The sequence below is a fragment of the Eumetopias jubatus genome, unplaced genomic scaffold, assembly GCF_037043125.1.
Source record: "Eumetopias jubatus isolate StellerSeaLion01/CBP00866 unplaced genomic scaffold, mEumJub1_p1.0 scaffold_17, whole genome shotgun sequence".
Taxonomy (NCBI): Eukaryota; Metazoa; Chordata; class Mammalia; order Carnivora; family Otariidae; genus Eumetopias; species Eumetopias jubatus.
The window spans coordinates 75,793,035-75,815,953 of record NW_028274823.1 but is presented as its reverse complement, the minus strand read 5'-3'; the positions used below and the strand labels follow the sequence as shown (position 1 = coordinate 75,815,953).

Here is a 22,919-nt window from a genome sequence, read left to right as displayed (position 1 = left end):
CTTGGCAATGTCCGCAGCTTTGGTTGTCACAAATGGGGAGCCACTAGTGGCATCTAGTGGCTAGAGGCCAGGGAAGCTGCTCAGTATCCTGTCGTGTTCAGGATAGCCGTTCGTGACAAAGAATTATCTGCCCCAAAATGTTAGTAGTGCTCAGGTTTAGAAACCCTGCTTTAAGTAGTAAAAGTAGAGTCATTTTTTAGGGGCAGTCTGAATATATACATTTGTATTCTTTTTGTTTTCTAGGTAAATCTGTCAGTATTTACCAGTTGGAAAACTTGCCTTTCCTTTACCATGTTGAGAAAGGTTAATTAGCATTTAAATTGTTTCTTCCTAAAATGCTAACTTCTTTTTTTTTTTTTTTTTTTGGTGTTTTCTGGGTCAGGGAAGATGTTTTCCTTTCAGGTATATTATTTCCTTATTGCTAGAAATTGGAAAGCATATTCTGTATTTGAAGTTGTCAGAAAACATAAAATGTGAACTGAATTTCAAATGTAATCTTCTGAAACAATAGTTCTGTTTGCACTCAGAAAATTAAATGATAATTTATATCATCTTGTTAATCTTTGAAAAATCCTTCAGTAGTTTCCAATTTTACCTCCTCTCCTAGTTTTTGATGATGGAGATGAGAAGACACTGAGACGATCTTCACTGTGCCTGAAAGGAGAGAGGCATTTTGCTGAAAGTGAAGTAAGTAATCATTTAATGAATGACTGTGTCTTCATATTTTGTATTAGGGGGAGCATATTTTTCTTTCTCAACTCAACTTACTTGTTAATCAGGAAAATTCATTAATACCATTATCATGTAATCTCTGAATCCTGTTTAAGGCCTTGTGTTTGAGTACCAGGTGATATATCCTTTTTTTTTCCCTAAGAATATTTTAGCATTTGTCCACAATGAAAATGCAATGATCTTGCTTAACTGTTATCTTCAGGCAACTTTTATGTAGACTCTAATTTTAAATAATTGTAGAAAAGAGATGTTCCTTTTATAATCCACTTAAACCCCCTCATCATGAAAGGATCTGTAGCTACTGTAAGCAGTCCCTAACTACTACTACTGCTTCTGCTGCCGCTGGCTGACGTTATTATAGCCCCCTCTTCAAAGATGCCTTGCCTGACTGCCCTTTCTGCACGAGTCCCTGCCGTCCTTTTAATCCTTTTAGGTTGACTGAAGTTTCTTCATAGCTTGTGTCATTCTCTGACATCAGGATACGTATGTGCTTACTTATTTGTCTGCCTTCCTCCTTAGAATGTGTCACAAGGGCGGGGATTTTACATGTCTTCTTCACCACTCATTCCTGGTTCCTTGGACAGTGCCTGGCATAGAGTTGGAGCTGAATAAATGGTAGTCAGATGAATAAATGAAGTGCTTATATTTGCCAGGGACTTTGCTCACTGCTTTACCTACATCATCACGTTCATAACACTATGAAGTAGATAGCATTATTATCTTCAATTTACAGATGGTGAAACTGATGGTCAGAGCTGGTTCCCAAACCAGTATTTTCTAGTACCAAAGCCATGCTCTAGAATTGAAAGGTGTTAAGTTAGTAAGAATGGAGGGAGGGTTCACAAAGTTTTGTAAATCAGGAGCTTGCAGTCCAGAATTTTAAAAATGGACATATTGTTAAAGTGTTACATTCTGTAGTCCAGCCAATCAATATTAATTAATGCACAGTGTGGCCAAACCGTGATTACTTTTCTTCTTGTCACTATTTAGAACAGTGTTTCTTTGGGGAATGTTTTTATATTATTTATTAAACTATTAAACTTTATGTTTTCTTGTTTTGAAAATATTTTCCTTGGGGCACCTGGGTGGCTCAGTCATTTTGCATCTGCCTTCGGCTCAGGTCATGATCCCAGGGTCCTGGGATCGAGCCCTGCATCCGGCTCCCTGCTCAGCGGGAAGCCTGCTTCTCCCTCTCCCACTCCCCCTGCTTGTGTTTCCTTTCTCGCTGTGTCTCTCTCTGTCAAAGAAATAAATAAATAAAATCTTAAAAAATATATATATATATTTTCCTTTCCTTTAAATAATTGACTTCCTAATGCAGTTCAGAATTTGGGACAGGTTCTGTGTATTATGATTCCAGCCTGTTTTTTCAGTCTCAGATTATAACATTTCCTTGTACTTATTTTTTCTTTTTCCTTTTTTTTTTTTTTAAGTTTTTATTTAAGTAATCTCTATTCCCAGTGTGGGGCTCGAACTCACAACCCACTATCAAGAGTCACATGCTCTTCTGATTGAGCCAGCCAGTGCCCCATTTCCCTGTACTTCTGTCTTATAAGACTACTTGGTATTTTCAGATTATGATTCATATTCTTTTCTTGGTTTCTGCTGAGTACTGCTCCTCTTAATGTTCCTCCATGAGGTCTTTCATGAGCTTTCTAACCAGATTTGATCCCTTATCCTTTGATCCTTTGGCACTTCTCTTATTCTTATTTGATGGTCTTTTTTATTACTTTTCTTATTTTCCCTGTAAGCTTTTAAGCTGTTTTGGGGGTATAGCCATCTTTTTGTCATTTTGATAGGCTCTTCTTTTCCCAGCAGTGTTTTCTATACAAAAGCCTTCAGTAAATATTTGTTGAATTAATTGTGAAGGTTTAAATATAGGAAATACAGCTTTAGAATTTGCAGTGAATTTTGGCTTTTTGCAGTGATAAAGTAACAATTCTTTATAAGTTATGTAATTTTGTTCATGTTTTATTTATTTAATCTCTACACCCAGTGTGGGGCTCAAAATCACAGCCCTGAGAGCAAGAGTTGCATGCTTTTCCGACTAAGCCAGCCAGGCGCCCCTAAATTTATGTAATTCTTAAAAATAATTTCATTTCCCTTAGAACATGTGTACAGTTATAGTACGTCAGTGAGTGAATATGGGAGCTTGAAGACTTGATTTTTCATATGCTTAGTGAAAGCATGTGCCTCATTTATTATTTAATCCAGAGAAATATCTAAAATACTTTTTATTTTAGGAGAATTGTGTAGTTCATGACATTTGTAGTGTAAAGGCTGAAGCCGTATAAGCAAGTAGTTCAGTGTATCCTTCTCATCTTCAAGGCGGACCACTTTTACTGTGTGTGTCTATATGTGTTAGACTCTATGTTTTGCTAGAGGGTACTTAGAATACTGGTGTATTGTTCCATATCCCATTCTCATAAGCCAGGTGTTATGTTAGGTACTGGAGACACCAGGATAGGCCAAGTAGACATGGAATTTATCCTCGAGTAACTTACCATCTGTTGGAGGAGAAAGAGCATTAATCAAACAAATATTTTAAGATTATAAATGTACTGAGTTCTGTGATAGCATGGCCAGGAGTGTATTTAATCTGCCATCTATGTATTCCTTTCCTTTATTTGATATTTTTGATATTTTCAAAAAACATTTTTAATTTGTCAAAAAATTACTCAGAGCATTGTTATTATCAGTAATAACTTTGGTCTTTGAGCAAAAAGCCACTGGCAGTGTTTGGGGTCACTAATTCCATTAATAAGCTACATACTTAAAGACTTAAATTTAAAAGATTTCCATAATAAGAGATCACAACAGCACTTCCGTCAGTCTGAATTCCAGCACTAACATCACTGATTCTAGCCCTAACCGGCTTAGTGAGAGTGTTGCCACTGCCCAGGGGTTGGGGCATTTCTGCAGAGCATATAATTCAGAAGTAGTTTCATCAGCTGGTATTTGCTGTGCATTTACTACATGCAGTCAAAAACTCTAAAGAAAAGTTAGATAAAATCTCAGCTCCATATTTCCTATAGCCCATTTAAGAAACAGGGACATAGGCATGTTTCCCCTAGGCCTATGGAATTTTCTTTTAGCCTTCAGTATAGCTAGGAGTCTCTTCTTTTTGCTCTTTAGGTTTTGACGAGACACATTCTAACCTCCCCACAGTCTTTTCTCTCACTTGAAATAAAGGTGATCCTACTTTCCTGGACATGGTTTGAGGCCAGGGACAGAGATACGGCTTCTTACTGTTCTAACTCTTTATTACATAGGGAGAGAAATCAGAAATCCTGGATATTTTCTTTCCTGTAACCGGTGAATACCAGATGCTTAAAATAGAAATCACAGTACTTAATAGAAGTCTCTGCTTTCACAAGAGCAATCTTAATTTTAGGGGAGTGAGGCGGGGCATTTAATCCTTCTGTTAGTTTGACCGAAAGTGAATCTAGATTAATTTATTTTCTCTGTTTACCAAATATAGTACTTTGAAAGTTTTTGCTCTTGGGAAGCGTAATTAGGAGTTAATGACAAGTGACTTTTTTTTTTTAAGATTTTACTTATTTGAGAGAGAGAGAGAGTGCACGAGCAGGGGTGAGAAGCAGAGAGGGAGAGGGACAAACAGACTCCCCGTTGAGCAGGGAGCCTGATAAGCGGGGCTCAATTCCAGAACCCCAGGATCGTGACCTGAGCCAAAGGCAGACACAACCGACTGAGCCACCCAGGCACCCCTGACAAGTGACTTCTAAAGAGGTTTTGTTTGGTATATTACTGTATTTGGACCAACTTTTGCCTCCAGATTTTTTTGTTATTTATTTATTTATTAAAATTTTATTTATTTGAGAGAGAGAGTAAAGGAACAGAGGGTGGGAGAGAAAAAGAATCCTCAAGTAGACTCCCCGCAGAGTGTGGAGCTGGACACGGGGCTCGATCCCAGGACCCCCGAGGTCATGACCTGAGCTGAAATCAGGAGTCAGATGCCGAAGTGACTGAGCTACTTAGATGCCCCTCTAAATATCTTTTAAATGCCTGACTTAAGCTAGATTTGAAAGATTAGATTTTATGCCATATAAAAAGTTAATATATTTTGTGTCTTCTGAAGGAATTGATCTTTATGTTTTATGGGTAGTACCTTTTACCTATATCAGTATTCTTTGTTGTTGGGTACATAGATCTCTGTACCTCAGGTACATTTACATATATCCTCAGAAGTTATGCAGTCTAATAAGTTATACAAGATTATTAATATGCTTCCCCTTTCACATTTTAGTTCATCATATTTTCAACAAAATTATCTGTTTTAAAAATAAAAGTTTTAAATATTAAGTTTATATTTAGATAGTCTGATTTTTTTTTTTTAATCTAAATTGATGTATACCCTTTCATATAACACCCTGGTTTGTAACTTTGAGAAGTCTTTATCTGAAGTAGTTTCTCACCCTCACTCCCATCCTGACAGTTTTTGTGGGGTCTTTAGTTCCCCTGGTATTCATGAAATTATCTGTAATAGCAGAGCTTCTATTGGATGAAAGGAATAGCAACTGTGTGGAAGATCTTAAAAAGGCAGAAAAAGTAGGATTATCAAAATTGATATTCAGAGAATTCAGTTAGTTGGGATAGCGTCTTCAGATTGAGACCTTAACTTTTTAGTTATATAAACCTTTGCAGGAAATAATGGCAAGAAAAATCTAAGAAGTATCTGATACTGAGAAATGAAGGGAATCATTCCAGGATCCCTTTTTTCTTCATTCTGCTTTTAACCAACAACCAATTCCTCACCTGGAAATCATGATTTTAGGATGGGGTGAGGGACAAAGGGTTTGACATGAACTGTCATTTGACAACAAGACATGTTTATTTACTGATCATTATCTTCATACCAAGCACCATATTGGATGCTGCAGATTACAAAGGAAGGGAAAATTAAATTTAGAAAAGTCAATATTTACATATTCTTTAAAAAAGGTTTATTGCAGAAAATGTTTGCAGAGTAATAATATATCCTACCTAAAGCCTTTTTTCAAGCAGTTGATGCTTTTTTTTGGATAATTTTGTTTGTTACTAAGAATTTTATATTATGGATTATGATTCCCTTTGAACAAAGAGAAATTTTATTTGCAATTGGCTCCAATGCAGGTGCTAGGTCCTTACATATAGATTTCTTATCTCCCCAGTCTATTTTCTACTGAGCTGTGTTTTGTTTTGTATTTTAATCATTCTTAGAAGTCTTTCAGCCTTCAAATAGATAATGAAACCATGAGGAAAGAACAACTTAATTTCTTTTCACTCCCCCCCTGCCCCCAGTAATGGGTTCATTCATCTTTATTCTAATATCTTTGAAATGACAGTTGTCTCTCTTTAGGAAAGTTGTATTTTAGGCTTCCTTGGGGCAGTTTTTAATCTTCAAATCTAAGCATATTCTTAAACTGATTTGGTATAAAGGGAAAAAGAACTTGTTACGTCATAACTTTGATGGGTTTATGTTCTTACCCACAGACATTAGACCAGCTCCCACTCACCAACCCTGAACATTTTGGCACTCCTGTCATAGGGAAGAAAACAAATAGAGGAAGAAGATCTAATCATATGTAAGTCCATTTTCATAACTGTTAGTTGAACCTGAATTCATTTCTCCTTCTAGTATTGTTTTAAGAGTTACTAATTTGAAATTGTACTTTGCAAAATGCTAACTGGATCTCATAGTAATTTCAGACTCCTTAGCACGGGTGCTTGAGATTCTCCATGCTCAGCCAACCTTAACAGTTGTATATCTACCTGCCATTTCTCCCTACATGTATCTTGATGCTGTAGTCAGAATGGAGCCAGTCAACGTTCGCTGAATACATCCTTTGTTTTCCTGATACCATGCTTTTATTCATGCTTTTTTTTCTTTCTCAAATCCACCCATACATGTCATTGTCCCACTCATTCAATCTCCAACAGAAATGCTCCCACCTTTGTGTGAACTGTTTTGTCTCCCTACTCTTTCCTTGAAAACAGACCTGTTTTCTTTCCCCTGAACCCTCTAAATTCTTTGCATTTATCTAATGTCAAAAACAGTATTTCACCTGTTATTGTCATTGTAGTATTTGTTTTCTCTTCCTAATAATCTTAATCTCCTTGACAGAAACCATCTTACTTATTTTTATGTCTTACAGTTGTGACATATATTCTACCTATTTAACAAATTACTTTTAATGGACCATGCTTAGGCTCCAGAAGGCTCTAAATTAAAAAGGATCACAGGATCAGAGGGTCATCAGAGAGAAAGAAACAATTTTCAAACAGTTTTCAAAAAAAATAATTTATTGTGAAGGACTGGGAAGCAGAGTAGCATCAGACTTCTCTGTTGTAATACTAGATGCTGGTAGCCAATAGAATGCAGAGTGGAAGAATGAAAGTCTCTTAAAAAGGTGGACTCAATTACCTAATATAATGGAACATTGGGGGGAAATTAAAGATAATGTGATAACAAATAGAGAAAAAAATAGCAAAGGCATTAGGTAACTCACCCTGAAAATTACATCAGAAAGGAAAACTTAGTAAGATGGAGGGAGAGGAGGTGGCTTAAATATAAAATTAAGTCCTAGTAACAATAGGAAGTCAACAGAATAATGTATACAATGTATAAGTTAGTATAAGAGTATTATTTAGAGATAAGGTAGTAACTATCAAAGAAACAGCTGAAACAGTTAAAAACATAGTTGCCCCCATAGGAGCAGGAGAAGAAAATGGGAAGGGGTGGGATTTTAATATATTCCATTGGAGGTTATTTTAAAAACAATTTTGAACATTTCACTTGGATAAAATTGAAAAAATTTTAACATGTCTAAGCCCAAATATTGTCAGAATGGCTGTTAAAAATAAATGTTGAGTTGAATTATTGAAATCTCTAGCATAAGTGAATGCTTTCATTCAGTATTTAGAATCCCGTATTAAATCTAATTGTGGCTGAGCTTTGAAGATAGAAATTGGGTAAGCGCTATCTCTCATATTGCTTACTTTTAGCATTAGAGCAAACTCATGAAGATAGGTATGATTTTTACCCATATTAAAAACTGGGGGAATTGGGCTCAGGGACAGTCAGTAATCCAAGGAACACAGGAAGGAAGGGACGAGGACTTGAACTCACCCGTGCTCCGTGGGCCTTTTCCCATTCAACTGATTAACTCTTATTTAGATAGAGTAGTACTTCAGTTACTTTCTGAATTAGTTCTAACAGTAAATAAATAATGACTCCTTTGAGGGAGGAAATTAAAAGACTAATCCTTGCATTGAAAAATTATTTCATATTAGTATTTTCCTACTAGTGATTCAGACCATGCATTTTTTTTTAACTCCCTGAAAATTTTTAGAAGATGTTTTTCAATTAATTACTAAGTGAATAATTTCTCTCACTTGTGATTTAGCTTGCTGATGACTTGATTATCTTTAGGCTATTCAGGGTATAACAATTATTTACTCTTCTGCATATGACTTGTTCTATCCAGAAAGAAAAATAAATGAAAAATGTATGATAGCATTATTCATATGAAAGAATCCTGTTGTGATTATTTGATGTTACTGTGATCTAACAGTGTTATCAGTTTTTCCAGAGGGATATTTTGTTGCCATAGAATATTCACTGAAGCATTTACAAGATAAACCTTTTGATGGCTCTTTGAAAATTAATGACTTCAATTATATATTAAAATTTTACCTACCATTGCTCATTAGAGTCTTCCATAGTTCTGTAGTCAACTTCTAATAATGATTGGTGATGTCAGAATAGTGAGGTGGGGTGTATTTAATGTAAAATTATTTCATTAGTGAAGATTTCTGCTTCTCTGGCTTTCCAGAGTGGCAGTGTGGCTTGATAAGAGTGTGAAATGTGGAGCCAGGTGGCCTGGGTGTGAATAACTCTCTGCCACTTCCTTGCTATATAACCCTGGGCAGATTACTTAGTCTTCATGCCTCAATTTTCTCATCTGTGAAATTGAGATAATAGTATAACTATCTCTCAGAGTTGTTGCGGAGATTAAATGAATTCATATCCTCAAAGTGTTTATATAGGAAACACTGTGTAAATACTAGATATCAAACATTATATATTGAATGCAAAAATTTTCATGAAATACCAGTATGTGACTTGACTTCATTCATAAAAATGTGTTTATATGTGAGTATATAAAAATTCTGCTTACAGTGTTTATGTCTGTTAAGTGGAACCGCTTTGGGCTATATTATTTGAATTCTTTAAAACAACATTTCCATATTATATGCATATTGTAGGAAAAAGTTTTTGTGTCTATCAAAAATTCTTTTTAAAAATACTGCATCTAATATTTAGACATGTTTTATCTTTCTCCAACTGTCATCTACACGTGTAAAAATAAATTTAAAGTAAGATAATTTATAGATTATCACCTAGAGTAATCTTCAAAAAATGACCCAGAATTATGATGTATTAAAAAATCTATAAGCTGAGGTCTCCCTTTCTTGAAGATGAGACTAAAGCATGCATTTGTCACTGAGCAAGGTGATCTTTGCTTTCTAAAGACTCCTGCAAACATTCTAAGTTAGTGATTTTCCTGTTGAGAATCTCTGTATAATGAAAGATTTGCTCTTGGGATTGTATCATATATGTGCAAAGTAAGAAGGCAGATCAGAGGTTGAGAATTAACTATTGTAGGAAATGAAGCCCCTCTCATCTGTAATCTTGTTTTACTTGCTCTTCCTTCCCCCTCACTATGGTGGTCATTCTCATTGCCAAAAGATCTTAACACCATGGTATATAGACACCACAGGCGAGTACCACGGTTGGAATTGCCCTTCTCCTGAATTACAGTTCCTCAAAGTTCTTTCTCCCCTTTCTGAGTGATTTTCTACAACAAAGTCTTGGACCTGGACCTTAAGGTCATTTATCTGACCTTCATTTCCTCTTCTGTTACTCAACTAAAAAAGTCTTCATTTTGATTCTCTGATTGTCATTTAAATTTTAATTTTGTACAGAGAAAAATAAGGTTATCTCTTCCCAGGATTCCTCAGACTCTATTGTTAATGAGTATATCACTACTTATATTTTCTTTTAACAACTGTTAATCCACATACCAGTTAATCTGCCTCCAGCTATTCAAAAATTATTTTTGACACCTTCCTTCAATTGAGTTTTATTTATATTCTACCTTTAATTAGTTAATTCTAATATGTTCAAGTTATTTTCTTAAGATTATCATTCTCTTTTAATTTTTTAAAGAAAGTTATTGATCATTCAGTCAGTGTATAAGTTGATTGAATTTTGCCCTTATAATTTAACCATCGTATACAGATGTTTTGTTTGATTCTGCCTAAAGAATATAATACCTGAAATTACAGAAACATTTGTGTACCCTCACCTCTCAAAAGTGTTTTCCAATAACCTGGCAAAAGTGTATATGCAGCTGCTACAGTAGAAATCAGTCTGCTTGCTGTTATTTTTTTTCTCCTTCAGAAAAAGAATAAAGCATAAGAAAGCTTATAGTGGTTCTTGATAGTGATTATTTATGGGGAGGGATTTCACCCATTCACAGTACTAAGTTTACCCAGTAAAATAGTGATGTGTACCTGGTGTTCATAGGTCTGCAGATCTTTAAAAATTTTTTTCATTGAGATATAATTAACATAACAAAATTCACCCTTTTAAAGTGTATAGTGTGCAGTGTTTTTAGTGTATTCACAGATTATGTAACCAGTACCACTAATTCTAGAAGATTTTTTTTATTGTTTGCTGTTTCATTTTGAGACGAGAATTTGATTCTAGTTTCCTTCTTGATTAAAAATTGGGGAAAAAATAAAATCCTTTTATTGGTAAGTATATACATGTCCATATGTTCTATATGTTTTAATTTCTAAGGAGCTGTACCTCGTTAGACTTTCTCATACTGACTAATACAGGTTTTTTAATTTAGTGTACAAAATTTGAAACTGAGTTATTTGCCTGAAATCATAAGGATGATTGAAGTCAGTTTCCTGTTTGCCTCTTGTCATTTGCTGTTCTTTGGCACACGTCTTGTCTAAAGTTCTTCATACTTAATTTACAGTTAATTTAGAATTAATAGTGATGTGCAGTCCCCTTAAATAATTAGCTGTTATTCTGTGGTGGTAAACATTCCCGAGTAGTTAGCTTTGTTTCCAGTGGCAGCATCAGATGTTATGTCACAAACAGTGCAGTATTTTGCTCTGGCTCTGTAAACAAATACCACCTTACCACTGAAGCAGCAACGCTGTCAGAGGGGAATAAAACCAAGCAGGTTCTCTGCTTGCTCTGTATTTGCTCCCTTAAAATATTTTTTTAAGTTATTTTTTATTATTTTTACATTTTATTTTTATTTATTTGAGAGAAAGTGTGCGAACACCCCGGGGGGGGGGCAGAGGGAGAAGGAGAAGCAGATTCCCCTGCTGAGCAGGGAGCCCAAAGTGGGGCTCGATCCCAGGACCCCGGGATCATGACCTGAGCTAAAGGCAGATACTTCACCAACTGAGCCACACAGGCGCCCCTTAAAATATTTTTGATGCTCATTTATTTTAGTTCAGTTTATTGAGTGTCTTGTGTAAATTATTTCTTGGCTAAACTCCAAGAGGAAAAGTTAAAGGAGCCTTAGGTATATATAGTGGTGTGGTTTATACTGGTTGTGTACATTATACTGCTTGTATACATTTTGTGATTTCAGGAAAAATAAAATTAAAAATAACCATCGTAGAAAGAAATAAATCTATTCATTTATTTACTCAGCAAATATTTATTGAATATCTATGCTTGTGCCAAGCACTGTTCAGGTACTTGGGATATATCAGTGAATAAACAGGCATTGATAAAATCTCTGCCCTTAGAGCTTATATTCTCTCATATAGGGGAGATGGGCAATAAAGAGAAAACGTAAGAAAGAACTAAGTAGATTATATAGTATGATGGATTTGTAAATGCTGTGGGTAAAGAATAAAAGTGAGGAGAGATTGGGGCAGGCAGGTTGTAAATATGAATGAGATTGTCAGGGTCACCTAACTGAAATGACGTTTGAACAGAGACTTAGAGGAGTCAGAGGGTTTCCTGATGTTAAGGAGTAGAGCATTCCAAGTTACTTGGCTGCAAAGGGGAGTAGAGAAACGAGGTGGCAGTAGCTGGGTGGCGAAGGTGAGGTCAAGGGATTCTTTTTTTAAGTGGGAGAAATAATAGCATATTGATGGAAATAACAGTATGCTGATGGGACTCAATGTAGTAGGGGCAGAAAAATTGATACCGGAGAAATGAGTACTCTTGGAACAAAGTCTTCAGTTGCTGGGGTCCGGCGGGGGGCGGGGGTGGGGGTGGCCAGGAAATCTAGTCCATAAATGGGCAATGGTTTTAGAGTGAAACTTGGACATTTAATGTGAAAGGTGGATAGGTGTTTTATGTAGGCAGTGACTTTTTTTTTATACGTCACTTTCTGATGTCTGAAATCTTCACACTTGTTAAGTCTTAAGAAGGAAATGAGAATCTTCATAAAGATGCAGATGACTTTGTTAGGCAAATAAAGCCCAGTTTTCTCTCTCCCTGTTTTACAGGTTTGATATATGTTATCCATGATATTGGGACTTTCTGTCTTGCTAATGATAATAACATGAAGAGTGTCCATTACATCCTAGCTGAATAAGTTTTTTATGGCTGCTTTAGAAAAGCAGTAATTATGGTTTTAAGGTTGGATGTCTTCTATAGTCATTAGAAAGTGAAGAGATAAAAGTCATTGCCCTTGAGAAACACTTCTAATCAATTAGAACTCAGACTTGGGAGGTCTTTCATTACTGTCCGAAGCTGTGTGCCTATTTTTAAGGTTTTATGCTTTGCTAATATGAAGGTATATTTGTTTTTCCTACCTCCTACTTACTTTCCATGTCCCTACTTTAAACTGCTTTAAGTGCCATTTGAAATACACTAGTTTTCAGCAGCAAACTTGAAAATTTGCTTTGTTTTTACCAGGGGACAATTTTTAAGTCCCTTGATCATTGAAATCAAATAGTGATATTTCCTATATTACTCTAAAATGTTTAATATTATTATAATAGTTTTTGCTTTTTTTATAATTATGTTGAAATATATAAAGGAGTGACATTATGTTGCCATCCCTTTGGAAAGGCATCAAGACAAATTTTAGAGTATATTAGATTTGTCCCAATCAACCAAATAGTTAAATCATGTTTAAGGTTTTAAAATAATCTGTCAGTTTACATTTTTTGTCAGTGAACTTGGTCATTGCCAAGTATCTCAAAAATGTTTTCATCCCTATAGGTAATTAACACTAACCATTCTTCTCTTTAATTTGTAAAAAAGAATGTACATTGTAGTCTATTCATTTCTTAGTGTCTTTGCTTACTCTGCGCATTTTGAGCACTCAGTTGTTAGAATCTTTTTTTAACAGTGATTGTGGGCTTTCTTGGAACAGACTCAGAGTTGAATTTTTGTTTGTTTTGTGTTTTTTTTTCCTTTTTAGTTTTACTTTTTGCTGTGCTTTTGTCTTAACAACAAGTGGATGGTTTTAGATAGTTCCTTTTTCTGCTGACAGTGAACTTCTTTCTAATTTATTAGTCCAATATACAATGTAAACTGAAAGGAATTTCTAACATAATACAAAATAACTGTATTGTACATTTTATCAATTCCTGGTTTGTGTATATTTGATATTAAGGATAGCATTGGTGATCTCTTACCAGATTGTCTTCTCTCCCCACCCTAAGCCCCCAATAAATAAAGATCTTTTTTTCCCCTTTTTAAAATTAGCTTTGTACTGAGAGTATAAAATTACTATCTTTAGAACTTCTTTAATCTGAGAGTTGGATCTAATATATTTTAGTGTAGTACTGGGATGTTTCGTATGGGGCCTTCAGCTTTTTGAGAATTTGGGGACCAGTGTTACTCTGTTCTGTTCTCCCCCCTTAACCTTTTAGAGTAGCACTAAATAAACCCAAAGGATGTTTAGGAAAATGATGTGCTTTCTTCAAATGATAACCCTTTTTGTTATTCTTTAGAAATTTAGAAAATTGTTTAAAAATTTAAATTTGCCATTCTGTAGATTTTAGAAAATGAGGTAAGATTTCTAGAATACCTATATTTATCAACTTGGTATGCTCATTCTTTGTGAAGATAAATGGAAATATCTTATTTTTTTCTTTCCCTAGACCAGAGGAAGAGTCTTCTTCATCCTCCAGTGATGAAGATGAGGATGATAGGAAACAGATCGATGAACTACTAGGAAAAGTTGTATGTGTAGATTACATTAGTTTGGATAAAAAGAAAGCACTATGGTTTCCTGCATTGGTGAGTAACTTCAGTATGAGAGTTTAAAATTCAACTATTTAGGTTCATGAAGAAAACAATTGATAATCTTACTAATGTTTTTCATAGGTACAGAGTAGGAAAATGGTTTTAGCGTCATTTAGTTTACACAAAGATTACTTTCAAAATTGTCTTTGAGTACCAAGAACTCTTAAGTCATCCAAGAAAGGCAAAATTATGGTAATTTTAGAGGGTAGGTATGTGGGAGTTCATTATACTGCTCTATTTTGGGTAGAAGATTCATAATGCAAACTTTTAAAACTTCTAAATTCATCATGCAAAAGACTGCAGAAGAATCTTTCTTTTTCTACTGTTGTCTGCAAATGATGTCTCTTTATCGTTCTTTTCAGTGAACATGATTTGTTTTCTTTATCCTGAATGCTTATCAGTTCAGGGTTTTGCGCAAAGTAATTGCCCAATGAATGCTGGCTCTTACAATTAAAACTTATATTGTATCTTACAATTAAAACTAAGGGCAATTATTTGTCTTTATAAATATAAATATTTTATGATACCTTTGTACCTCTGCATATGCCCATCTGTCCAGCCGAATAGTTATTGGATGCCTGCTCTCTGCAAGGACTGTTAAAACCTTTACAAGGACTGTGAGGCAGGTAATATTATTTATTCTCACTAAGAGATCAGGAGACTGATTATTGGAAAGATTAAGTAACTTGGTTAATGGTGAGCTGAAAACAAATGTCAGTGTATATGATCATTTCTTTTTTCCTAAAGCACTAAGATTCTTTGTAAGAATTTCTTTTGAAAACATGTTTTAAAAAAGTTTTGTTTGTCTTTTTCTTAAATAACAGGAATATTAATTTTTCACTCTTAATATATTCAGTATTAAGATTCTCTCGCCTGTAGTTTCTGAATAGTTTCCTTGATGAAAAGGAAAATATTTAAGGATTTACGATGTCGAATTGTCAGTAATTGGTGTAGGAACATCACAGTATTATTTAAAGAATCTTAGAATTATTCATATATGTAATCCCCCCCCAAATTGAGATCTTTTGGACAGTTATGAATAATTTTTGTCAACTAGAGTGTGAACTTGTGTTCTCGATCAAACAGTCTTAACATGATCACATAAATAGTATTTGGGTTTCAGTTTTTAAAATTAGTTTTTATAAATTGAGTTAAATTTTACAAGTGTTTAGTAACATCACTGTGTTAGGAAACAGTTGTACTCCTGGGACCTGTAAGTAGCCCCCATGTATTGAGCACCTGCCATGTCCAGGCACTGTATGAAGCTTGTCACATAAGTATTCGCATTGAATCCTGAGACTGAAAAATACAGGGTATTCACCCCATTTTAACAGGAGGAAATCTTAGCTTCCATGACTCACGCAGTCTTCCTTTTCATTTTCCTTCACTGTTTCTCCTCTAACCAGCCTTTAAATGTTGCTGTGCAAGGTTCAGAATATATCACTCTGTATTCTCTTTACGGTGATCTCATCCCCTTTTATAGCATCGGTTGCAGAGTTAACAAACTGAAATGCCTTAGGGACCAAGAAAATCACACCCATGAGTGAACAGGATGAAATATGGATTATCATTCCTGTGGCAGAATGGAAAGCGAACCACTTACACACCAGCAGCAGCACTGGTCTAAGCTACCACACATGTAGTTTTCGAAACCCATGAGAAAGTGTGAGTCCTTCGATAGCTCAGTGGTAGAGTGGAGGACTGCCAAACCCATGAGAAAAAAAGAGAAAGGTAGATTTTGTTCATAGTTTTAGACCCAAGTTTAAGCCCCTGATATTTAGGCTGTTGACTCCCAAGTTTATATCTTACAGTTCAGACTTCCATTCTGAGCTCCGGACTTGGGTATCTGTTTAGTATCTCCATTTGGATGTCCTTCAGCCATCTCAACACTTAATAAGTTTAAAACTAAATGTATTCTCTCCTCCCTCCTTCCCAAACTTGGCCCTCCTCCAGTGTTTCATCTCACAGTGAATGACATCGTTTGCACAAGACAAAAAACTGAGCATCCTCTGCTCACTCATCTCTTCACTTCACTAATTACCTCTAATATTCTCTTTTCTTTAATATGCCATTGCCACCACTGTCCGTCTGAGTCACCACCACCTCTCTCACCTGGGTGATTGTGGTGGCTTCATCTCTTTCAACTCTTGCCCTTCTCTAGCCCATTTTCTTGATAACAGCCAAAGTAATTTTATTTTATTCTTTTTTTTTTAAGTTTTATTTATTTAAAATCTCTACCCCCCACGTGGGGCTTGAATTCAAGACCCTGAGATCAAGGGTCGTGTGCTCTTCTGACTGAGCCAGCTAGGCGCCCCCAAAGTAATTTTAATTTTTTTATTTTCATTTTTTCAAAGTAATTTTAATTTAATTTTTTTTAAAGATTTTATTTATTTATTTGACAGAGACACAGCGAGAGCAGGAACACAAGCAGGGGGAGTGGGAGAGGGAGAAGCAGGCTTACCGTGGAACAGGGAGCCCGATGCGGGGCTCGATCCCAGGACCCTGGGATCATGACCTGAGCCGAAGGCAGATGCTTAATGACTGAGCCACCCAGGCGCACCTCAAAGTAATTTTTAAAAGGCAGATCTAGTATAACATTACCCTGCTTCAGAGCCTTTCCTTAAAGATTTTAGATTTTATTCCTAAGAATTAACATGGCCTAAAAGACCAGAAAAATCTGAACCCTTCTTATCTCAATCAGTCCAGGCAGAAAGTTACCCACACTGACCTCCTTTTGCTGTCTGGGGCGCGGTCCAGTGCTTGCTGTTTCTGGCCCTTCCCATTATTTGTTTCCATTGCTTGCAGCACACCCCTTATACGACACACACGTGCATTCAGGCACGTTGTTTGTCAGGCCATTTCCTACTCAGTCTTAAAAGCTGAGCTTAAATGTTGGGTCTTAGGAAAGTGGTCCCTGACTGCCTAGATAAGGACATAACACAGCAGCAGTTAAATACACCTGTGCTTACTTGTTAGTGCTTGTCTTCTATAGGGTGCAGGCTCCATGTGGGGAGGGGCGGTGACTGATTTGGTCTCTTGTTCTCCGGCAGCCAGTACAGTACCTCGAGGTGGTAGTCAGTATCTGTAGAGTCACAAGATGAGTATATGAGCAAATGCTCAGTATTTACTTCAGACTTTTTTTGAAATGACAGGGAAGTTTCCCTCGATGCTAATAATGTATAAAAGACTTTCATCAGGGAGTTCATTCAGAATGCCATCAACGTTTAAAGAATGCTTAGTGCAATGCATTTGCAGTTATGGAAAATGTTAACTAACTTCCTAAAGACTGAATTAGAACTAACCTGTTTCTAGCTCCTTTCTGACCTGTGGTGAGAGTACGTGCCTTTATGTACCGTTATGTCATTTTTCAGAGCCAATAAGCCCATCCTTAGGACAAACCTGTCATACTTAACTTAGCTCATTTTTCATTTAGAAATATAACTGTTCTTTTAACTTGTTCTTGGTATACAGAGTGGGCTGTCTTGGAATTGAAATACTAAAAATTTATAGGTGTCTTGCATTAGCCTTTGGGAAGGCCCACTTTGACCTCACTTTAAATAGCAGCTGAGGCGGCTCCAGCTAAGTGTCCTCTCTTGGGGAGTGATCAGTCCTACACAGCCTCCATGTCTTTTTAAAAATGTTTACTTTTTAGAGTGGGTAGTATTATGAAGAAATTTTAGTGCCTGTTATACATATTTAAATGTAAATAATAAGTAGAACCTCATCTGTATCTTTTTTAAGCTGGAGACTGCTCTGGTTGGGGTTCTGATACTGGCTCCTGTTTGGTTCCCGCTGTTTTCCTAACCGTGCTGCACACCCTCTGTTCAGGCTCCGGCTTCACCTCTGATTTCCACCCCAGCCTCCACTTTCATGCCGGTGTTCTGTTTCTGACGAGAACTTGGTCCACAGCATCAGTCTAGGCATGGCCACGCTTCTGCTTTCAACACGAGCCTGTGCCAAAAACAGTGTGGGGAATCCAGAGAGCTGGAAGGATAGAGGATGTAAATTTAAAATTACTTGTGTGTATTCCCACATGTGTGTAGCTGTTTACCCTACAAACTAAAATTAGTTTTTAAACTTTAAGCTGAAACTGTTTTTTGAAAGGATTTAAATAGTTGATATTTATGTAAATATCTGTAAATTTTGCTTTTAGTTCTAATGGTTTTACACTTTTTTTTTAAAGGTGGTTTGTCCTGATTGTAGTGATGAAATTGCTGTGAAAAAAGACAATATTCTTGTTCGATCTTTCAAAGATGGCAAATTGTAAGTATGATTCACTAGGGATGAAAAGTATGCTGTTTTTCCATGTTAGGATGATAAATGATAAATTAGTTATTTCTGATGACTTATGCTTTTACTTTTCATCATACAGAATGTTTTAAACAAAGTATGATCTTTTTCACATTATCATTTAAGTGGTCTTATAGTCTGCTTTCCTTGTTCATTTTGGGTTTTTTTCCCTAGACTCTCAGTATTACTTCGTTTGTCAGTATTTGCCTGTATAGTAGCTGGTGATTTGTTGAGGCAAATTTAGATATATCTACTATAGTACTTGATTGCTGCATTTATGGATGTGTTTCTTTTTCTGGAAGGTTTAATTGGGCTCTAATAGTTTAGTTCTGTCTAATGCTTATGCTGATGCGTGTTGTATAACATTTGACTTCCGCAGTTGTAAGGGTTAAAATGGATTTCTATAAATGTATGTTAAGTGTTCAAGTGATTTTTCCTATAGAACTTTTTTGGAACTGAGTTAAGGATTTCTATGGGGTTTTTTTTGTTTTGTTTTGCTTTTTAGAATTGTGCGACTAGAAAAGTCATATATTTTATACTTTGCCTTATTCCGTGTCTATACCTTAAAATGATCATCATGTTTTAAGATTGGTGTTTGGGTTTTCAGGTTCTGAAAAGTGATTTTTAAAAACAATCTGTGAAATCCACTTTAACAAAACTGACATAATCAGAAATTTGAACACTGAAATTGAATACTGGTTTGATGATAGTAAGAAATCACTGTTAATTTTTAAATGTGTAGTAATGGTATTTATTATGATTTTTAAAAAGACTTCTTTCAAACCTTCATAATGAAGGTTTGATTAAAAATCAAATTATATAGTATCTGGGATTTGCTGTAAAATAATCCATGTGGGGTGGAAGGAAGTGTAGGGATATAAATGAAACAGTGACTATGAGTTCATGATTATTGTAGTTGGGTAATGGGTATGTGGTGGTTCATTGCCCTATTCTATTTCCTTTTGTATGTATTTGAAATTTTTAAAATAAAAAGTTAAAAAAATAGGCAGGTTGAAAAATGTATTTGGAATAGTTTTCAGGCTTTTATTGATTGATGTAAGCCAAACGCAGAAGAGCTGAATGATGTAGAACAATGATTTATTATTGTAAAATAGGAGGTATATGTGATATATATGATAGAAACTCTCCCGGTTGCTTGCATCTTATCCCCTCCCTATGGTTGTAGAGTTCCATGAAGGATCTTAAATTATATATTAGAAGTTTGCTTGTGAGCCTAGAATCCAGTTTAGAAACAGTTATTAGAAGAACATTTATATTGTAAACAAGTAACATTTTCTTCCAATCTTAAATTTAGTAATCTCTTGTGATTATCCCAAGACAATGGCAAATTCTTACTATTTGACTTCTTTTTTATTGGATTGATCCTGCTATCCAAATATTTTCATTTTATTATTATTTTGGATAGCAGGATCAATATTTTCCTTATTGCAGTTAGCCAGGGACTCTTTGATATTTGAGAATACCTCATAAAACATCTCTCAAGGAGGGGTCGTTCTGTAGATGATTACATATTTTAATATCCTGCCTAGCATTTCATTTGGGAATTGCAACACTGTGCAGTCACTTTCATTGTAAATGTTAATGTTTCCATATTTTCAGTATCTTTCTGTGGTGTGTAATTGGACTCTTAATCTCTGTTGTGTTTTTGTGGCTTTTTTTTTCTTTAAAAATAAAAAAAAAATAATGTAGTACTTCAGTGCCAAGAAAGGATGTCCATGAAATTACTAGTGACACTGCACCAAAGCCTGATGCTATATTAAAACAAGGTAAGGATAATCTTGGAATAATTTATGGTTAATTTAAAAACTGCTGAAGTGTTTTTGAAGATCAAACTTTCTTTTGCTCTTTAAAAAAATACATATTTTTGAAGTTCTGTCTTTGAAGTTCCATTTGGTTCTGTGTGAATTACACTTTTGTAAATCTGTGTGTCTTTTGCTATTGTAGGGCTGCTTTTTCTTTTTTTAGCTTACAATCAGGGGCAATAATCTAAGAGTGGGAAGGAACTAGATCATCAGCCAATTATTGTGGACTTGCTTTGCCTAGTAAATAAAATATTTAGTTCCTGAGGATGGTAGAAACAGGAATCAAAAGTAATTTTGATTTGGCATTTCTCATAGTGTAACAGTAGTTATATTTTATTGAGGAATATGCCATAATTGCCTTTCTTACTAAATTTTTGGCATTGTAGACACCTTTCTTATTGCCCAGGTTCATCAAATCTGACAATATGCTATGTAGACTAGTTAAAAATCACCAAGAATTTGTGGCTTAGAGTTCATGTCTATGTATTGTAAAACAAAAATAATTGTGTCTCGCTAATTTGGGTTTAAGCTAATTATTAATATAATTTTAATTCATGTTTTATTAGGAATGAAGATAACATATCTGTAGTACATTTTCAGCTATTGTGTGTTCAATACAGTGGCTCTGTGCTTGGTGTACAATGCTGTTTAATCATCATTTGTTGGACCAATGATCAGAAATTTACCTGTCTTAAAGTTGTTTATCCTAGACGTGTTTAATTTTTGTTTAAAAGAAGAAAACTGCTCTTTTCGTTTGTATTTGTTTGAACCTAAGTCACCTTCTAGTAGCAGTAGTTTGCCATCTATAAATTGGGTCCCAGTGCTTTGGACTGCTGGGTTTTAAATGAGTCGCTACAGAACAGTGCCTGGCATACAGCAAACACTTGATAAATGTCCGTGGTATTAGCACAGCAGTTAATTTTTTATCTTGTTTAATGTTATTAGACAAATCAGTTGTCTTAATTTCTCCAGTTCACATAGTTTTTGGTCCTCTCTGCAGCCTTTGATCAGGCCCTTGAGTTTCATAAAAGTAGAACTATCCCTGCTAACTGGAAGACTGAGCTGAAGGAAGATAGTTCTAGCAGTGAGGCGGAGGAAGAGGAGGAGGAGGAAGATGACGAGAAGGAAAAGGAGGATAACAGCAGTGAGGAGGAGGTAAGGACAGACGGCTGCTGGCTTCTGAAATTCAGAGTGACGGTTGGGTTTCCTCTGTGACTTAGGATTTGGCACAAAGTCATCAATCGCTTTTTAGTATTTTTTAGTGTTTTTAGCATTAGAAGTAGTTCATAATAAAGATATGCTTGTGCTATCCATCATAACCGAGTAGTTTGCTTGCTTATTTAAAATAGAAATATGGTCTTGCAAAATTAAAAGTATGAAGTATAGTTATTTCAGTAACCTCAGAAATGTTTCTTAATCTTGCCGTGCTTTTGGTTTATCAGATAACAAGGGAAATACCCACCTAATATAGCAAACTGCTGCTTTCAGCACTGCTTTCATCAGAGTGATGCTTTTCATCATTGTGTGGCCAGCCGTCACTTCCTACAGTGTTTTCATCTGGATATTTTATTGAAATACCTAGAGAAGTATAAAACATATCTTCTCTCTAGTATTATTAAAAGAATAATCAGCAAAAGAGGATTAATATCTCTTTGATTCAGAGAATCTTAAATAACTGTATCTAATACAAATGGGTGGATAGTTCTAATTAGATCATAAATAAAGCATCTGTGAATTTATATGGATCAAGGAGATAAAGTTTTAGATTTCACTGTAAATGGTACTTTAGGTCTAGCAATGATAAGTACCAAAAAAAGCCGTCCATGATATTACTAGTGACATTGCACCACTGTACTTGTTAATGGTACTTCCTAAAAGTTATTGGTGAATGGTGCAGGTAGTGAAGGCTGTATATTTGACCATCAAGCAAATTGGACTGAATGTTTTCAGGAAGCTAGTAAGTTAATGTCAATATGTAATATTTTAGATAAGTTATTAAATTCTGCCATCTAACTGTAATGAACAACTGTTGATGAAATACGATTGCTTTAGAGTTTATGTTTTATGACATAGTGCTTTATGATGACAGTGTATAGTGTAAAAGTTTCTCAGCTTTAGTCTTCCCCACTGCTTTCTCTTTAAAATGCCAAAATGAACAAGCAATCCTTTGCTTAAAACCTCCCCAATAGCTTCTCAATCACCCTAAAAGTCAAGCTTCACTTCTAGACCCTCCTTTACAGTCCAGCCCCACCTTCGTTTCCCTTCTCTTGGCATCCCTTGCCACTTTGAACTTGATGCTGCAGCCATATTAAATTGCATACCTTGTTTCTACTCAACCTGTACACATACCAGTACCTCTTCCTACAGTGCCCTTCACTGTTCTCCCCGACTTAGCCTGGAAAACTCCTGTTCAGTTTTCAGAACCCTACTAACATGTCGCCTCTGTAGAGGGAAGCCATCTGTGAAGTATCACCTCCTTCACCCAAGGAAAGTCAATCACTCCATTTGCTAATCTAACCTGATATCGTTCCTTGTGCATGTTTTGTTATTTATCCTGCCTCCCCCCCCACACACTTACTGTGTTTTCTCCCCTGTAAGCTCCTCAAGGGTAAAGGACCCTGCTTTACTAGATCGTGTCTGTCAGAAGCTATAACATGTATATAAATGAGGGTCAATGAACATTAGTTACTAAAATTTTTGTTGCTTAGATTTGTGTTCTATAAATGTTTTTGTAAAAGCAAATCTGGTTTCTAGTTCAGACATTT

General features: G+C 35.4%; 1 protein-coding gene across 7 annotated transcripts in view; it reads left to right on the top strand.

Moving 5' to 3' along the window:
• ARID4B (AT-rich interaction domain 4B) overlaps positions 1 to 22,919 on the top strand; it is a 139,448-nt gene that overhangs the window by 66,190 nt on the left and 50,339 nt on the right. For all 7 annotated transcript variants that reach the window (XM_028104459.1, XM_028104460.1, XM_088019938.1 and 4 more), the window contains exons 6-11: positions 608 to 687; positions 6,226 to 6,317; positions 13,897 to 14,035; positions 18,225 to 18,304; positions 20,042 to 20,118; positions 21,155 to 21,309. In XM_028104459.1, the coding sequence (XP_027960260.1) occupies positions 608 to 687; positions 6,226 to 6,317; positions 13,897 to 14,035; positions 18,225 to 18,304; positions 20,042 to 20,118; positions 21,155 to 21,309 (623 nt within the window). The remainder of the gene's footprint in view (positions 1 to 607; positions 688 to 6,225; positions 6,318 to 13,896; positions 14,036 to 18,224; positions 18,305 to 20,041; positions 20,119 to 21,154; positions 21,310 to 22,919) is intronic.